We start from the raw sequence: 20,318 nt of genomic DNA, 5'->3' as shown, positions 1-20,318 counted from the left end.
CCAGGAAAGCTGTATTAACAGAGGTACAAGCACGTAGTGATTAATCTGCATGTGTGTGCTATAAATAGAAATGCGGGCTTGTAAGTACTTGAATTGAGTATATATGTGCTTATTGCTTATAATGTAAATCATCTTTATACTTGTTTAGAGCCTTGCTGGTCACAGTGCTTTCGTACACATTATGCCATTTATTCCAGTTGTGGGGAGTCACTGCACTGAGCATGACAGTAAAGTGACTACATCGTATTACTAGCTGACTTCAGACATCTTTGTCCTGTTATTAAAGGATGTCTAGAAAGATGTGGATTTCAATGACCCTAGGGAAAAGTCTCCTTTGTCCCAGGAACTCTAGAATAATTCATGGCCATGGACTAGTAAATACGAAAGTTGTGACCATGGTAGAGATCCCAGAAATGTGATACACTGAGTTGACCAGCCTAGTTTCCACACTTGGGAAATTCCTTTTTTTGAGATAGAAGACAGGATTGTGGAAACAAGCAGCCTCTTGGGATGTAGTCTATGGGCAGCAGAGAACAAGGTAACGTGAACATTTCAGAGGAGTCAAGTAAAGCCCTCTCAAGTGGTCAGGGTGAGACTGGGACTAAGTCAAATATGTATCTTTATTTCTTTGTCCCCCTTTATCTTTCATGAGGGGCGCAATGAGGTGCTCAGGTTGAAGCGAGCCAGGGAGGACAGGTGGATTTTCCCTGAAGCTGTATTCATCTAGCAGCTCACTCTTTACTTTGAATACACATGAACTTGGGATGGTTTGGGATAGGCCACCACCCTCCCCTTGAGCTGCCCCTGACTGTCCTTGATGTTTTGTTTGTTTTCTACACGAGGGTGGATGAAGAGAAGAGGCTGGTGCACACTTCTGATCTGGCCATGGTTATTAACTGTATAGTTGACAGGGTCATTCCACCCAGTGGAAACTCCCGAGGGTGGTCCTGCTCCTTGGCAGGAAGGCATGGCTGGCTCCTGCCACAGACCATTGTTTCAGCATCATTCAGATTGCCTGGAAGTCCCCTCCTCTCCACCCCCTGCCCTTCTTCTTGGGAAGTGGCTGTAACAAAGGGAGCAGTTACCGTGCCAGGAAGTGAGAGAACTATAATCCTTCACACTCCTTTAGTCCATCTGCCTTATTTTTCAGATGAAGAGACAGAGCTTCAGAGAGCTGAACTAACTTTGAACAAGTTCACATGCCAGCACGTGGAGTCAGGATTCCCAGTTTCAACGCACTCTCCCTAAACTGCCTGCAAAGGGCCTGTGTTTGGGGGAAGGGGATGGGGGATAGACGACAATGGAGGTTCACAAGATGTCTTCCCTTAAAGCAAGCAAGGAAGACCCAAAGACACTGGGTTCTCCTTTCCCCATACTGTTTGCATGAGTCCTCTCACTAGTTGAGGCTACTTTTATTCACTTTAAAGACTTACTCGGCACTCTTGAGCCTAAACTGAATGCCTACTTGTTCTTAATACAGGTGCCACCAGAGAATACAGAAAATATACAGCTCAATTCTATTCTCTGTACGATTTCTGAGTGAGTAGTTAAATATGCATAATAGATTTAAGTATATAAATAGATATAATATTTACCTGTAAAAGCCTATGTCATTGAAGCTGCTGCCTTATGACATAGTATCTGCTTGGGGTTCTCAGTTAAGTAACAACCGAAACACCATCAACCTTTATAGAATTTCCCCCAATAAAACAGTGCTAGAAATATCTTCATTGTGTCTATGCAGCCTTGATGGAAAAAAGTAGTACCTTACAGGGACTGGATCACCTTTAGGCCAATCCCTTTTTATAATCTTCTCTATTAATACTCAGCTTCTGTATTAGATGAATTTGCTGAAAAAAGAGGTTTATTTCTATTTTGGATGTTTAAAATTCCAAGCTCCATAAATAGAACACAAAAGGAACAGGAAAGTTAATCTACAGTTTAGATTATATAGGAGGGATCAATGAATTCACATTTCATTGTCCTTATCTGGAGGGAAAATTACTGAATAGAGCGGCAAACTTAGACGATGTGTGTAAAAGGCAATTTATCCCCTTAGCTTCGAAGCTAATTTGATGAATTCCACCCTCCTCCCTCCCATTTTTAAAAGCATGTTGTTTGGCTGTCTGAATTGTCTTGTTGTCTGGTTCCTCACAGATACACTGTCAATCATCTCTGAGCGTAAATAAGCTTTCGTTAAGAGTTTTAGTCCTGCGGAATCCCCCACCCCATCTGAGGGCTATATTTGGGGAGCCAAACCACGACCTTCCACTTTCCTTCTTGTTTGCCAGCTGCCTTTCTCTGACAACAACCACTGCAAAATGTTATTTGCAAAGATACACCTTCATCATGCCAGCAAGAAGTAAAATTCCTGCTACACCCAGTTAAAGCTGATGCCTAAATGTTAATTTGCAGCTTACTTTTTTTTTTTGCCATTCTCTTATTTCATGGTTTATTGTCCAATAGAATTTTGAGAAACCTAAGGATATCATGAAATATTTCATGTTTTTCTCTTTACTTGCCCACATTTTGTTTTCAACCTCCCAAGCCCTGGGAATACAACATTCCTGATAAGCGATGTGGTTCCAAGTAAGCAAGACCCCCGACTTCCTCACCTGCAGGAGAGCTCATGGCATCGGTACAAGTCATACTCAGGTTATAATACATGACACTAAGTTGCAATTATTTATTTCCGTGCCTGCCTCCTAGATGGTGAGGACAGGAACCATGTTCTGCTTGCCTTGAGTTTCTGGCACATTGCTAAAAAATGTTTTTGAAAGAATGCCTGGAAGTCTAGGGTAGTAGAATGACCTACGCTAGAATTAAGCTTTACCACCTGACTCTGTCCTAGGACAACCACTCGCTCTTTCTGATCATTAATGTCTTCATCTGCACAATGGGATAATTTCTTTACTACCCACCTGAAAGCATTGATAGGAGGCTTAAATTGGCTAACATGCAGAAGAGAAGCTTATATAGTTCTCTCTATCTATAAAGTATATCATTAGGGTTCCTTAACATAAGAAGTCTGTAGTTCCTTTGTTGCACTTTTAGAAAGACAAGTTTGTTTCTTGGCAGGGCGGAATATTCCTGACTCTGATAACATTCACATAATTGACTCTTTAGGATTTGCATGCAGTTGTCAACATTGTTTTATGGTTCTTAGACATGTATTTTTATTAAAATTTCAAAACTGTAAGACTGTACTCTACACAGTCTAATCCAGAAACTGTTTATTTTTTTCAATCTGCTTTTATGATGACCCAATCAGAATAATGACCAGGCGGTACACATTTCACTGTTCTCTCAGAAACCAGAGGAAGCAGAACAGAACTTCTAGAAGCCAAGAGCAACGGTAAAAAAATATTCAGTGTGATATAGCCTTGAATTCACCCATTTAGAATGTGGCTAAACTCACATTTTCTATTGTGTCTGCACAGGCTTTTTTTCTACGACAACTTGTCACCAGGCAAATTAGTACAGATACTCCTTCGTCAAGTCAAGTCAAAATGTCATCATGCACCCTCTGGAAAAGCTCTTCTGTAGCACCTAGAAGGACATCGGGTAGGCAGCAAACACCAAGCACATGTCTTGTTGTGGGACTGCCAATTCGCTTGTGAGGGGTGGGTGCCCTTTGTTTGACAGGAAGAAACTTAGTATCCCAGTTAAAAGAGTGGGTTTTGATATTACTTAGACCCGGGCTCACATGCTTATTTTGCTTTTAACAGGTTTTGTAATTTTTGAGCCTCAGTATTTTCATCTGTAAAATGGATAGAAAAACACAGAACAGAGCAGGGAGGGTATAGCTCAGTGGTAGACCATGTGCTTAGCATGCAGGAGGTCATGGGTTCAATCCCTAGTACCTCTATTAATATAAATTAAATAAATAAACAAATAAATAAATACCTAATCCCCCCCACCAAAAAAAAAAAAAAAAGAAAAAAAAGAGACAAAAGGTCTCATAAAAAACCCACATAACAGGCATAATAGAATTATTATAAGAATAAATATTGCTCAGCACCATGAGGTGCTCAATGTCATAATTATATTACCTGTAACGACTAGTAATGTTATTAAGTAATGAGATTAATAACATTATAATATCAATTATATTGATAATAACAATGATGAAGCTTATACATGAGAGATGCTATTCAAAAAATTTTATGAATATTAACTCATTTAATCTACACTCACAGCCGGGGGTTACTAATTGTGTCAGGTTTACCACTGAGACTCAGGTTAGGTAAACTGTCTAAGGGAAAAGGCACAACCAGGTTTTGGACTCCCGCGATCTGACTCCAGGACCAGAGTTCTTCACCACTGTGCCGCACCACCGATGCCTCCCTGCCCAACAATACCGTTATGGACCTAGTGTTTTATTGAAATGAGTGGCAGTGTTTTGTATGGTGCAGGAAAGAAGAGTGTATCACATTGCTGTGACTCTCACAGGTACCTCCATTCGACACTCACAGGCGTTTGTGTCCACTAGATGGCATTGCTGTTTTAACGAAATGGGAACCAAGTCCATACTTAGGCTTCGGTGCCTGCTAAATTTAAAGGACTGGCAGGGCAATCTAATTGCGTCCTTAAAAGCCTGATGGAAGAGATCTCCAAAATTTACAGCACATCTAGAGATCTCTAAAGGTGAACAGTATCTCAGAATAATGAAGAAAACTAAATGCTAGTTCATTATGGGGTCCATGTCTGTATAGAAAATCTGGATGAATTTCGAGATTCTCTAGTTCATAGATGGATAGGCTGAAGGCCGCAGAGGAAAATGACCTGCGTAGGGTTACCCAAACCTGATGGTTTTGGCTGTGGTCCATAATACCTCCTACTGATTCTAAATCACAGAGAAACTATGATGTCTGAATTCTTAGAAGTCTTTCCTTTTTGGGTACGGAGGAAACGAGTGCCCAAAAGTGGTTTTTTGTTTCAGTATGTTTTAAACATGTGTTCCCAATCAACAGCAAACTCAGGCACTTAGATATTAAGTAGGATAAAAGCAGAATATGGTGCCTAATATCCACAAACTGCATAGTCAGTCAATAGGGACCGTCTTCTTAAGTGGAGTCACTCAATCTTTCCAAGAGGACATGTCACAAAGAAAAGATTGAGTGACTCCACTTAAGAAGACTGTCCCTACTGACTGGCCATGCAGTTTGTGGATATTAGACCACAGCAAGGAGCAGGGTAATGGGCAAGCACAGGACTCAGGAATCAGACTGCCTGGGGTAAAAGCTGGTTCTATCCTTTAGTAACCAAAGGGCCCTGGGCAGGTCATGGGACATCTATGAGCCTCTGTTTCCTCATCCGTAAAATGGGAATAATAACTTTACTTTTCTTATAAATAAATGGTGAAAATTAAATGTGTGTGACGTGCCTGCAATGTAGTTACAAGTTAAGGACGGTGCTGGAAGGGATATTTTTGTTATTAGAGCTGATATTCAGTTTTCTACATCTCTTGGTTGTGGATATCATTTCAGGTGCTTTGTCAACAACTTCTTTACTCACTGCTGCAGGCTGAATTGCAGAGGGAGAGAAATAATGTTTCAGGTTTTATAACTGGGAACATCGCTTCTTCCTCAGCCAGATGGTAGAAGTAGCCAAGACCCATATGGCATGTACTTCGTTATGTGTTCACATCAACTTTATTTAAAACACTCGTAGGCTTCAGGCTCCTACTCACAGTTTAGACAGAGAAGGTGACGGAACACATGGTGGACAAGGGATAACAGCTAGGAGTTATTGAGCCCTTGCTGAATGCCAAACATGGCTCTGTTTTACAAGTATGAACCCACTGAATTCTTACAACCACGCTGTGATCTATGAACTAACACTTCTTGAGAAATAAAAAATAGGATGAGCAAACCGGGATGGAGAAACTTGCTCCAGCTCAAATAACAGGTCACAGATCCAGGATGTGAATTCAGGGGGCTAGGTTCTTAACCACTCTTTTCTGCCCACTCTCAGGGTGAGACGTGAGCAGGCATCAAAGGCTCCCGAGCTCCACCTTGCTTTCCCCTGCACACTAAATACTGCCACGAAGCCTGCTGTAGCCACTGTCTGCTGTCTCCTCTAGGCAACTGTTAACATGCATCTCTGTTACCTGGGAGGGTAAGGCGTTAAGCCTACATCAGTATTTTTATGGCAATTAGTTAATGAAATCAACAAATCCGACATTGAACAGGGTCCTGAACGTAACAGGGTGAAAAAAGCTGTGACAGGTGAGAAGAGAGAGCACCTAGGACAGTACACTCTTGAAGACCACTCCTTAGGGAGGATGAAAAAGCAGGAGGGTCGGGTTACTGAAGCAAGTGTGCCTGTGACTTGCCCCAAGTGGGGCTTACTTGTTCCTCTTCTGTTCTGTAACATTCCAGACTGCACTCTTTTCATTGCCAGTAATTCAGACTCTCTTTCCATGTAGAGTTCTTGAGTTCAGATTTACAAGAGCCTTGGCAGTCCTTCTGATCTATCCCTCTGTGTTTATAAAGAAGGAAACAGGCTTGTCCCCAGTCATCCTGGATGAAGAGTTGGAGCCCTGTTTATTCAGTCACTACATACTGTTTCTATATCCCTTAGCTTCTTCACTTTAAATAGCATTGCTTTGAATATTTGCTGAAATTTTCTTGTTTATACCAATAACATTTTTCCTTCAGTGATGAACCCAAATTCAACAGACAGCATCTGTTCTTTACAGATAGCATCTTTCTATTTATAATTTCTTCTTTCTTCCTTTGATTCAAATAAATTTTATGGGCCATGGGAACAAGGACAGTTATTAGACTATATTTTAAAATCGGGGGGTGGGAAGGAATAACTTGGGAGTTCGAGATTTGCAGATACTAACTAGTATATATAAAATAGGTAAACAACAAGTTCATACTGTATCACACAGGAAACCATATTCAATATCTGTAGTAACATATGGTGAAAATGAATATATGTATGTTCCTACATGACTGAAGCATTGTGCTGTACCCCAGAATTGACACAACATTGTAAACTGATCATACTTCAAGAAGAATATATTAAAAAAAATCAATTGGTTTTCTCACTAGAAGCTATGAATGCAAGGCATTCACCTTGGACCTAAAGAAATGACCTGAAGAAACAGGACCGAGGCAACCTCAATGTAGAATTCCCAAACGTGAGCTGGAAGGAGACATCCACTTACCGATTTCAGTCACCGTTATCCCCGGTGCTAACTGCCCGTTGTTGAAAGAGCTATAGGTAAACAGGTTGGGTACGGACGTGAGGTCATAGATGGGTTCTTGCTTTATCTGTTTGATTCCAGTCATATCAAGTCCTGACTGGTCAGGGGATGGCTGGCCGGAATCCACGCTGTAATAGCCCTCGGACTTGGGCAGGTCAATGGCGTGTCCGTTGGCGTAAGTGCCACCGGCCTCGTTGCTCAGGCTGCCGAGGCCGTTACTGATGCTGCTGCTGTACACCCGGGCGAGGGCTTCCGCCTCCCCGCTCTGCTGCTGCCGCTGCTCCTGCAGCCGCTGCTGGTGCTTCTGCACCTCGGCGTACAGGCTGTCCCTTTGCTTCTTGGACATCCTCCCAAACTTCACAGCTGGGTGGGAGAAAAAAGCAGAGAACAGCACTTGTGGCTATCATTCTCGTTAACCACCTCAAGTCCAAGGGCTCATGGGTGGCTGTCCCCTCAGCATAAAATACATGGAGTCTCAGTATCATGGCCCCAGGGTCCACTGATGTGCACACCACGTTTGACGACAGGGTATATTCAGGGCTGTCTGTACTGGCTTACGGGCACAGTGAGAAGGAAATCTAAGCTAGGAAGAAGTATAAAAACTAATAGATGTACTTCTCGTTGCCATGAAGTTAGAAGGGCTATTTCCTTGTTCTTTCTCACTTACGGAAAAAAAAAAAAATCCAAGGAAACCCCAAACTACCAAATGCCACCTGCTGTTCAAGTGTCATTAGTAGTTTCCCCCGCAAGCATTAGGATTGCTCGATTGTCAGATAGGAACCTGTTATTTCACTCTTTCCTAAATTGCATGTTGGGTAAGACCAAGGACCTGGAGCAGGGTGAGAGACACAACTTTAAATAAACCACATCATTTGCCTTCAGTTGGCTTTTGAAATCAAATGAAAACTGTCTTTGGAAAATGGCAAATTTTGTGAATCCAATACCCAGCAAGTGAGCCAACAGTAACCCTTCCTTTCGTATTCTACCACCCCGAAGTTTTATATTGGCCATCTCTTCTGGCAAAATCCTTAGCCATTCTGGGGAATAAGGAGGAATAGGCTCAGTCAGCACTCATAGAGTAATACGGAGATGCTGTGATCTGAATGCCTTGTTTCTTAACTTACAGAGCTTAACTTCCTGAACGGTTACAGAAGGTGACATTTTCCCTCACACGCTGTCAACTCCCATTGAACAACCTGCGTTGAGGGGCCACCTTGTCTAAATCATCAAGCACATTGCCGTTCAGCTCATGTTAATGGTGAGGACGATGGTGAACTTAGACGGTGAATTTAGAGGTTCCCCTCTGAGTTTCTGAGTTTCACCTGTTGGTGTTGGGAACTCAGAGACGGTAGGAAGAAGAAAATGGAGAGTAGAAACAGGTTCAGTTCCTGGATTCAGCCAGTAGGGCTGATGAGAATAACTTCTAAGAGTAACTAAACGGTGAGGTGCTTAAGAACACTCCAGCACTAAGGGCCCACAGAAGAGATTTCTGCTGTGAAAGAGGTGTCATCTCACATCCCCCCTCAATATTCCTCCAATATTTATCTTCTCCTTCCACTGATTACAGAGCTACCAAACTTCATCTGGGCATAGCTGTGGAGACCACATCGCCCAGCCTCCCTCACTGCCAGGTGTGGCTTCGTGATGAAGCTCCGGGTAACGGAAGCTGCACCCATTTCTGGGTCTTGGGGGGGCATGTTCCTCCTTTCTGCCCCTGGAGTGTGGATGTGAGGGATGGATTTAGAGCAGCCCAAACTCCTCCTGTGTATCCTCAATCCTTAAGAACCTATGTTCTGGCTTTCTGACACTGCCTGAGTAGGAAAACAAAGTGGTAATTATCCAGTACTTTCTCTGAGTAAAGACGAGTCATGTGATTAATTCAGACAAAAGTCCCCTTTACACCTCAGTTGCCATTTTTGTAGGGTCTTAAATTACTGTGTTTAACTTCGTAGAGACACTGTATTAGATTCTGCTTCTCAGAGACATATTTACTTGCTTATGAATTGCAGCGGTATTTCCAGTTTGACCACTGACAAAATTCTCTAGTAACTTTTAGAGAAAGCTTTCTATGTCTGTAATATTTTATTCCAAATAATTTACTATGTATCATTCTCTAGGGGGAAAAAAACCCTTTTTGTATAAGAAAAAAATAAATCATGATAAATTTTGGTTCAGAAAGAACTTTTTCTTTCCAAGAAATGCCACAGGCTTCTTTATTTGCTGACCCTCTGTCCTTTGCATTTATGCAGGTCCAGAACAGCTCTTTGTGACAGAGATAGGGAGGTGAATTCAACATTTGTATCTACTACTATAGATTAAAATTTTTGTTTTGGCCGGAGTAGACCTACTCTCTGATTTACTTTAGTAGAATAGTGCTGTATTTGTTTGTTGAAAATTTATATAGAGAGAAAATTAATAACGAGGAACTCTTCTGACTTGGAGACAGAAATATAGTGTCTCTTTTTAAACCCTTTCCACTTCATCCTTGGTTTAGATTTCTACCCACTGTCTACTTAGGTGAAAGGTACATTGTAGTGGGTCGACTACATTAGTGACCCTGACTCTTCTCGCCTACGTGTACGCTCTCCCCCATGTAAATGTGCACTGCCCTTTCATTCTCTGCAGGCATCCTGCTACACCCTTTGACTCAGGGTCATGTGACCTGCTCTGGACCAACAGGACAGTGACATGTGACACAAACAGAGGCTTACAAAGTGCTTGTGTGATTGAGTGCATCACCATGAAAAGGACTTGCCTAAACCAGCTTGCTGGAGGGTAAGATATGTGAAGCAGAGCAGAGCCATTGCAGCTACCCTGGTCAAGGCCATCTACCATCAGCACAGCTTTGCAGAACTGACCTGCAGCTCACAGAAGAGGCAGGAACTGGCCCAGTCAAGCCCCTACATATAACAATTTTAGGTTCAGAATTCTGCTGCTAACTATAGCTCTCATAATCAAAGCTAACAATGTCAAAAAAAGTGCTGCCAAGATCTTTGCCCTGGTAAACATCTGAAAACTCACTCAGTGGTGAATAGTTATGCCTTCTCCAAAACACTGACTTATCAAGTCACTGAGCAACTTAAATATTTTCAAAGAAAAACTTAAAGCTTCCCTATGTTTTAGAATTATCAACAGGCTTCATCCTAAATCTAGGTCTAGAGTCAATGACTCTAATACTATTTTAGAATAAAATTTCCATTCATTTCAGAAACACTGATGACCCAAAGTTTCACATTTATGCTCCTTCCTGTAATAAAAGTGGTGACATACTTGGGAAAAAACTAGAGTACTTGCAAAATAAACCTACTGAACTTTCCTGATATATAAATAATTCCTTGTCACCATTTGTAAATATGTTTCATTCATAGACCTATTTTAACAAAGGCTATATTACTATTTTATTTTCAAGTATTATTATTATTTTTTAATGAAAGCACTGGGGATTGAACCCAGGACCTCATGCTAAGCATGTGCTCTACCACTGAGTTATGCATCCCCCAAGTATTACCATTTTTCTTACCACTGCCCATTATTCAGAATGGCATATAGTTTAAGTGTTTGCTCCTCTCAAATCTGAATTATTCTGTTAATGAGATTCACTTGACTATAGAGGCGGCCTCTTGTTAAACCGCTAGCTCTCAAAGAAACTAGTAGCACCATTCTGTGTACATTGCAAGTGCCTTATAAATATTCAATGATGATGGCATTTGCTCAGGATACGCTCTTAACCCTCATTTTGAGCTCACACTGGAAAAGAAAGATTTTACGTAGAAGTACTGGAAACCTTTTTGTATTTACCTGAATTGTGGGCTTCTACATGGAATGTAAGTTTTTGGAGTCACTATAGAGAAAAGACAATGCTTCTTCAAGGATTTCTGCTTCCTACCACACAACTAGACACATGTTTTTGCTTTCAAGAGGAACCCAGTTGTAGAACTATCATCTATGACTTTCCTGGAAGTTCTTTTTTGGGGGGGGGTGTGATTAGATATTTATTTATTTATTTATTTATTTATTTATTTATTTATTTATTTATTTATTTATTTATTTATTTATTTATTTATTCATTCATTCATTCATTCATTCATTTATTTAAATGGAGGTACAGGGAATTGAACCTAGGACCTCGTGCATGCTAAGCATGCGCTCTACCACTGAGCTGTACCCTACCCCCTTATCTATGACTTTCCTTAGTCATTTTGGAAATTATTTTATCTTACTATCTTTGGCTGTAAAGTTCTTTACATTTATATCTCAGTACTTTCTCAAGGAAACTGCTCTCAATTTAACTCTTAAATTTCAAGAATTTCAAGACTATACCTTTTGTATAGTGCTCTAGGACTTGTAGACAAAATCTGATTCAATCCACCCAACCGTATTTGTAATTTTAAAATATTCTCTCTTATCCCTCCTCATTTCTTCTCCAACAGAACTTTCTGTGATGATAGAATGTTCTCTAAGCTTTCCAGTATGGGAGCCACAAGCCACGGGAGGCTTTTGAGCAACTGAAATATAGCCAGTATGAGTGAAGAACTGATTTTTAAATTTTATTTAATTTTAATAAATCTAAATTTAAACTTAAATAGTGGCACGTGGATACTATATTGGACAATGCCATTCTGTGTAAGAAGAAGCCAAATCTGTGAAACCCGTCCCTGTAGGGCAACTTCCATTTTTTTCATAGAAGCACAGCATTTGGGAGGGCACACACTTACTTGATCACTGCAAGGTAAGTATCATGTTTTCTCTCTGGGGACACAGTATCACCCTACTGATGCCAAAGATTTCTGTTTTTTGGGGTTATTTTAGTAGTAGCAATACAACTGGAAGTAATTTACACTAAAGATTCCTGCAACTAACATTTGTGAAGGGTCCAGTTTTAACTGGAAATAAATTAAATTAAAGTTAAAAGAAATTAAGATGGTGGAGAAGATTCAGTGGGCATATACATGCCACCAATTTATACACACATATACATGCAATACCTTCACATTTTTATACATACAAACACATGTGTATGTATTCCAAGTGGATTGGACTTTTGATTCTCTGCCTGAGCTAAATTTGAACACATTTGTTATTGCTGAGTTTGTATCTGCTCCTCCTATATGTGCCATGGCAAACAGACCACTGTAACAGTGGGAATTCAGGAGAGAATGAAAGTACAGTGAAGTCAACGGTTCCATCAAGCTGTCCCCTAGTCACTACGTTACTTCAGGGACCAGGTGTGGTGAAGTTAACATCCCTGGAGCCAGGCGTAACTGACAAACGGCAAATGCAAACATCAAAATGAGGATGCCACTTTAAGTCTGAGGGAAGCTGGTGCGGGGGTGTATGTAGAAAGAAGTTAGGTGTGAGGGCACCTTACCTTGGCTACTAGTACTACTGCCAAAGCGCTTTGAAAAGATTTGCTTCATCAAAAGGTAGGTTCAATAAATTAGTGGCAGGAGACATCCTATCTCTCATTCTTGAGCCCTTGCTAGACATAGCTCATCAGCCATAACCTCAGGGCTTCCTAATGTCTCAGTACCACACAGTAGACATCACTTATCAATAGGGAGATAACACCTGTTTACCTTCCTCGGTATTAGTGTGACTTACTTGGTTTACAGTACCCTTTATATTCAAGGTTTATAATAAGCTTCCTCTACATCAGTAGTAAAGAAGAAGTTGTTTTCCTTTAGACAGAATCATTCTTTTCCTTCTGCTGAAAGTCCTTCTCCCCATTTCCAACCACCACTCCCACTCCTGAGCGTTTCTCCTCATCATTAGTTTGACACAAGACATGCTTAGGAGGCATTTTTGAAGATGTCCCCGGAAGTCTCAGGATTGTCTCTGGCCCTAAAATTAAGGCGGATCATTATGTTTAATCTCCAGTATCCTTAGATGCTGTATTGCTTTTACTTAGAAGTTTATGCTACAGTAAGTTTCCTCCCCCTTGAGAACAGACTGTGGCCCCATCCACAAGTGATCTTTTGCCCTAACACACTTCTTTTATGTCATGAGATTCAGTCTCTTAAATTTTGTGGGCGGACGTCACTGAATCTGCCTTGGACCATACGCCCACCCCTCACCCATGATTCTGTTCAGCAGCACAGACCCACAAGCTCTCTCCTTCCAAATAGATACTTCCTCTTATTGCAGGAAGAGGTAACAAAGACAAATACTCAGTGGTTTAGTGTCTCTGTAAAATTACTAATGGAGCTTTTCAGATACTGTCAATTAACACGCTGCTTTCATATTATAGAAATGAGGTGCAAAATCATCAACGCAAATTCCCACAGAATTTCACCAAATAAATTCTGAAAACCACTTAACCCCCATCCTCCACTTTCTTCACTTTACGTATGTAGAAGTACAGCGCTACAAATTTACCCTGAGAGAATTTATGTGATTAGTAAATCTAGAAAAACAAACAACAAAATCAGCTAATAGATAGAAAAGTTTTGGAAACTTACATTGCTGTAGCTTTAGAAGCTACCTATAAACTGAAGGGCTGAAGGTCAGATTCTTTTTATTTTTGGGGGTCAAATATATCTCAGAGGTGTAATTCTATACACAAGTTTAGGTGAGTTGGAAATCAGAGAAAAGGGAAACAAAAATTCAAGATGCGACTATTTGGAGAATGCAAGCTAAGAAGTAAACAGTAGCTAAGTTTAGATATCATCTATGCAGAGCTAAATTTACCCAAATGAGTAAAAGGCCCACATTTAATTTGATAACATAAAATTCGTTTACACCAAGAGAAAGAGCGTGCAAATTATCTATATTTCTTTAAAATCTAGAAGTATTTCCTTTTCTTTCTTTTGTTTCTTTTCTGGTTCACACCACCTTGAACTTCATTAGAGGGAGTGTGACCAGACACAGAATCCACAGCGGTTCACATAGACAGAATAAGTATCAGGGGCTTTGTCTGTGTCTCAGGCTCTAGGTAAAAGAGAATTCAACAAACTCTTAGATGCCTGCTTTTAACCAGACCCTGAGGGAACAGTGGGAACAAGACAGAAGTGGCCCCAGGACTCAGGGCTGCTTGCAGTCTGATACAGGAGTGCGGCCCCCAATGTCAGGGGAGAAAGACTTAGATGAATAATTGAAAATGGACGCAAAGCTAGATGAAATTCTTTGTGTGAGTTGATTTGTCCTCCTTCCTTACTCTAAGAAGTTCACCTGGGGAGCCAAGCCACCCATTTGGGTTGGGCATGAAGGCAGCGCACACACCCGTCTATTATGAGAAAGACACCATCCACACAACCCTTCTAAGACGTGGACTTCCACTACAGCCTTTGCGATCTGCGTGCCTCAGAAGAGTCCACACCCATTATTGGGGCTTCTGGGCTTCCCACAGAAGCCCATTCTGTTCCTGAGCAACTCCTCATGCTGAGCGACTTGTGTACCCGTCAGACTTATCCAGTGACCAAATGGTCCCAGTCTGCCTCGGACTTTCCAGCTTTTGCTCTGAAAAATCTCACGTCCCAGGAAACCCCTCATCTGCAGGCAAACCTGGACAGGCGGTCACCTTTCAGTCTCGGCCTATGTGGCTTTTACCTAACCTAGTTAGCACAGATTGCTCCACGAGCTACAGTACAGTCTTTCCTTTCTTCCTACGTTGTAGGCAATACTATATTTTCATCTGTTCTTACTTTTCCTCTTAATGCGCTGCCAGCACATGGTTTCCTTTTCTTCTTATCCCTAATTCCCTTTGTCTAGAATTCTTCCAGTGGCTTCAACAGACTTCAGCAAAGCATCCAACTGAAAGCCTTTAAGTAAGAAATAGGAAGGCGATGCCTTACCATCTCTTGACATTCCTAGGGCAAGACACTTCTGCAGTCGGCAGTGTTGGCAACGGTTTCTGTTGGTTCTGTCAATTAAACAGTTTCTCTGCCTCGGGCAGGAGTAAGAGGCATTGTTCTGCTGGCTCCTCCTAAAGAATCCCTAGAGGGAGAAAGAGAATGGGAAGGAGACAGATTTATAAGACGGGAACCGGAGACCATTAACATATCCATCAGCTACATTTTGTACAGTGAACAGAACTAAGTTTAATTTTAAAAACTCTTTGGATACCTCTACTTGGATAGCTTACAGATGTTTATGCTGGGGAGAATTCGTACTCTCTGCAGAGATGTGAGGGTGTCATTCATTCAATCAGCATTTACTAGAGACATTTGTGAGCTGTGCTGTGCTGTTCTATGCAAAGTAAAGCTGAGAGGACTGTGGGAAAGGAGTGGCGGAGGAGAGTGTAACTGCCAAGCCGCATATGACGAAACGATGCGGACAGTAACACAGGCTTACGTCAAGTGCTGTGGGAGTGAGGAACTCAGATGCTGAGGCGTGCCCGCTCAGTACGTGCCACTATCTGCCTGGTTTCTAAGATGCACTTTTACCCATTTGGAAATTTTTGTATTTGGCCAGAATGCATCTGGAAGGTTGCTTTTTAGCCAGTGAGGTACCTTATAGTCAACTACATCTTTGAATAAAGGAAATATTTTATATAAACTGCTCAATAAAAAATAAACAATAAACAAAAAAAAACCGATGAAAAATAAACAAGCTGAACGAACGTTCTCTGCTTGGTCTCAGGTTATAGCAGTATAAGAGGCTTTTATGCAAGTCAGTTTAGGTCCTTCTGGTACAATATGAAGTGCCTTGGAACATCCACCACCCTTGTAAATAAATCCACAGCTGAGTTTATTATTTTTTAAAATTTCTTTGGATACCACTCACCTTAGTTATCTGACAAAAAAATCTTACTGGGGAAAATAAGCATTTTTTCCAGAGATAAAAAAGTATCCTTCACCTATTTATTCACCTTTTAATCAGTTTCCCTAATCACTCCTTGCTCTTGAATTGCAATACAGCAAAAGTGCAGAGTGCCACAAAGAAAGCAGTGGTCTACGACAGATTTACCGAGAGAATTTTTAGGAAAAGATAACCCACAGTACCACCTCTCGGAAAGAGGAAGCCCAGAAAAGGCCCGCGATGGTAGCCCAATGTCCACCTTGCTGAGAGTCTTGGAAGAGGTCACCTGACTTCTGTCAGATGGCTTCCGTCTTTTCTCAACTATCAATGGGAGGATAGAGCAGGGCTGGGGTGACAGTGAGGCTGGTGAGACAATCATCTCAGTCACAAACTTAAGAGTTGCTAAAAGATGTGGTAATCGGGACAGATGTTTTAACACAAAATATTAAAGATCAACATTAATGCAAACCGTCCAGGAGGTTTCAATAAAAACAGGATTCAAATGATCAATTTTCCTTTTGTCTCGGGCACAAAGAGCTTGGCCAACCTTATGAAAAACCTCAGAAAAGGATGTGGGGCCAAGTCTCTCCTTAGAGAGGAGTGCCAATGGGTTTGTGTTTGAGTCCCAAGCCACTCAACAACAAGGACTAGTTCTGCCCTCACAGACCCACGTGCATTATTTACTTAATGGACCGGTGGTGGCAAAATAAGATACCTGATTGTCCAGTTCAAAAGAATTCATGAAGCCTTTAAACAAGAGATCACATCCAAGCCCCCTGGCATTGGAATGATGCACATTATATACTGTGAAAGTCGTCAGAAAGCATAACTACTGCCCATCGATCTTGATTAAAGATGACTTGGAATTTACATTTTACGAAAGAATTGTGTGGTTTTTATCTGTGGATACTCTAAGTGCCTCTAGGCAAAGGAGTTGACAGAAAAGACTTTTTTGAAGTCACAGCTACAGCCCTAATTTAAGGCCAATTTGACATTAATTGTGAAGCACTTCCTGCTTATCTGTTGCTCATTAGTGCAAATAAGATTTTGGCATGAAGAAGATTTCACTGTAAATTTTTATTGAATGAAAAGGAGTCTGCATATGTGCATGAGCTGAACTGATGTTATTTTAAATGGGTTGTTTATGTTGACTCGAAAACAATATTATCAAAATTCAGAGACTCACGTTGAATGTGCTGACACTGATACCCTATTCTGAGCAGAACTTCTTGAGTTTGCTATCAGGAGAAAAATGTAGCATGTTTACAAATGTAGGTTTTTCCATGAAATAAAAAAAAGTTCTGTGGTGTACAATGTCATTTTGACTAAAACCTCAGAATATGCTTCAAAATAACAGAATAATTTCCTTAATTATGGATTTCTTCTTAATTTTATTTTATTTTTTTAACTTTTAGAGGAGGAAGTGGGGATTGAACCCATGATCTCATGCATGCCAAGCATGCGTTCTCCCACTTGCTCTATACCCTCCACCCTATGGTTTCTTCCTTTAAATAGAAAAGATGACAGGAGCCTAAACACTCAGTCTTGGTTATTGACCTGTTGGAATATATTTGTTCAGTAGTTAAATCTTTTGCAAGTTACTGTTTAAAATCTTTTGCTCCTTAACAGGAACATATCTTCATATTTTGAAATCAGACATTTTCCACATACAACTTTATACAACAAAACACAAACCGTCTCCACTTGGACATTGATCTAAAAAACATTTTTTCGTGGATACTCTATAAACTAGACCAGAACTCTTAAAATTGCATAAACCAACACAGTGGTAGAAGTGATTTCGCTGGAGAGGATTCTGATTCCAACATTATTAGTGTTTAGGAAGAAAATTATTTGTTGACCTGCCCGAAGGAAGTACTAACTTATTCTAGGAGGGTGAAACAAAAATTGCCAATTTGTAATTTCGCTTTATTGTTTCTTCTGATAAGCTGAAAAAATTGCATTAAAGTGGATAACATGCAATTCTTAATTGTAGATCTGCAGAAGCACAGAACGTAAGGCACATCTACTGATGTTCAAACGCGGATTATCGCTAATCACCTTGAAAGCAGGTCAATATGTTGATGAGGTTAGTCCAGTAATGTTAGCCTCCCTCCTCAACATCCCTGCCCCACTTTATTCTCATTTATTCCTCTTTCTTTTCTTCCCACCCCTTTCAGTTCCAGGAATCACACTTTTTGAGATTATTATGGAGACACTGCCAGTTTTTCACATAGTGTGACTATTCGACAGTTACAGAACGTTTTGTTTCATTTATATTTGAATGTCTCTTAGGATTAAAGTTGGCTCTTAGAACCTATGACTGTGCTACATCTCCTTTAGTTTACTGACCTTAAATTAATGATTCACTTGGTTCGCATCTTTGATCAAAAACATACTTGCTTTTGCCAATAGCTCTGCCAGTCTCTCCCTTTTCCCTCCCAAACTGTGGCTGCATTTCATTTGTTCGGGTTACACATTGCCCTTTAAAATTAGTTGCAGAACTGTTTTCATGTCCCCTTCGATATTTAGTCTCTCACTCTTTCTTTCCTTCTAAGGATTAAATTTAAAAATTTACTGTTAGGTTTCAAATGCTCTTATTTCAGATTAAGTTAATGGCTATTCTTTCCACTTTGTATTTTTTTTCTTTTAATGGAGGCACTGGGATGGAACCCAGGGTGTTGTGCGTGCTAAGCATGCACTCTACCATTGAGTATTTCCTACCTACCCCGCCCCCACCCCAAGCTTTGTATTTTAAGAAACAACTTGCTCATAGGAATTATTCGTCTTTGGAAGGTTTGGTGGAATCTGTCGTGGAGGAGAACACTGGACTGAGAATTAAAAAAACCCATATTCTCTCACTAACTAGATCAATGATGCTGGCCAAATGACATAATCTTGTTTATACCTCAGGACCTCACTGTGGCTGGGGGTATAGCTCAGTGGTAGAGTGTGTATTTACCATGTGTGAGGTCTTGGGTTCAATCCCAAGCATATCCATTAAATAAAAGAGTCAAAAAAAAAAAAAAAAAAAGACCCCACTGATGAAGTTGGGGCAGATGACTTTTCTGGAATGTGAGACAAAGCATGGTCACCTGCACATTGCAACTGTTACCTGGACTTCTTTCTCCAGCAGAGATATAAGCTCATTAGTTTCTTTCTTTTTCTTTTTTTGGCAGGGGGAGGGGGTACTTAGGTTTATTTATTTACTTATTTATTTTTAGAGGAGGTACTGGGGATTGAACCCAGGACCTTGTGCATACTAAGTATGCACTCTACCACACAGGGCAGCTATATCTTGCCCCCACTCCCAACTCCCCTGCCATTAGCTTATAATCTTTATTTTAACCTTCAGTTTCTTTCCTATTGATATAAGTGTGCTGGAGTTTACTGGACACAAGGCTGTTAAAACAGCAAATCAGTATTTATATATCTCTGTAGATGTGAATCATTGAAGCTTTTAAATATCAATCCATTTTTAAGCAGCTGCTGCTGAGTTAGACAATGACAAAAAGGTGAAAGGCCGAAGAACAGAAAATCAACCCACCCACCCACCCAGCAAGAAGTCCTGAGTGTCAGCAGCAGGCACAGGAATCCTTTAGCAGACCTTCTTTCAAGAGGTGTCACTTCTCGCATTGTGAAGTACACAGATGCCTGAGGCCAGCACGGAGGCTGCCGGCAGCGCTCGGCTAAAGTCTCATACCTTGCAGCCTTCACACGTGATGACTCCGTAGTGGATCCCAGAGGATTTATCGCCACAAATTTTGCATGGTATCACTTCAATTTGTGCTGAAAGGGGAAAACAGACATTTTGAGCTTACAGAGCTGTCTTCTTCTTTTTCACCCTCCTGTCTCCCTCCCCACCTCTCCCTGCTGTGGCAGTGTTTGGAGACAGCAGGTGTGGGGTCACCCACTTCTGTTTGAATGGCTTTCCTAAGCTTCTTCTAAGTGAAAGGGCATCCGTTTACCACTGTCTGTTTTGTTTTTCTCTAACTAAAATATATATATATATATATATATATATATATATAAAACCAGGGAACGGAAGTTTTTCTAACCTCTTGCTTTCATTGTTTTCTCTTTTTGGAACTTGACCTTGATGTAGTGTGACTTAAAACTCCCTTGAACCTGTGGCTTTGGTTTTCTTATTTTGCACTTCAAACATTAAATCACAGAGAACTATCACATTGCCTTATTTCAAAACTGTTTTAAATAAGTAAATAAAGCAACACTGGAAGGAGTGGAGGTGACTTTATACATTATGTGGCGGGATGTTTACTTGTGAAAGTGCCAATGACGAATCAGTCCAATATTTATTAAGCATGTATACATGCACTAAAACAATAAAAGTTGTTGACACAAG

At 40.7% G+C, this 20,318-nt stretch overlaps 1 protein-coding gene across 1 annotated transcript in view; it reads right to left on the bottom strand.

The window, feature by feature from the left end:
* The window catches only part of RORB (RAR related orphan receptor B), a 175,902-nt gene that overhangs the window by 32,679 nt on the left and 122,905 nt on the right, over window positions 1-20,318 (bottom strand). Inside the window, exons 2-4 of the mRNA XM_010952765.3 lie at window positions 19,659-19,744; window positions 15,010-15,151; window positions 7,181-7,582 (exon numbers count right to left, since the gene is read on the bottom strand). Of these exons, the coding sequence (XP_010951067.2) occupies window positions 7,181-7,582; window positions 15,010-15,151; window positions 19,659-19,744 (630 nt within the window). The remainder of the gene's footprint in view (window positions 1-7,180; window positions 7,583-15,009; window positions 15,152-19,658; window positions 19,745-20,318) is intronic.

This window comes from Camelus bactrianus, chromosome 4 (genome assembly GCF_048773025.1).
Source record: "Camelus bactrianus isolate YW-2024 breed Bactrian camel chromosome 4, ASM4877302v1, whole genome shotgun sequence".
NCBI lineage: Eukaryota > Metazoa > Chordata > Mammalia > Artiodactyla > Camelidae > Camelus > Camelus bactrianus.
Note: the sequence above shows the minus strand (reverse complement) of the source record. Positions and strands in the feature narration are given on the sequence as shown.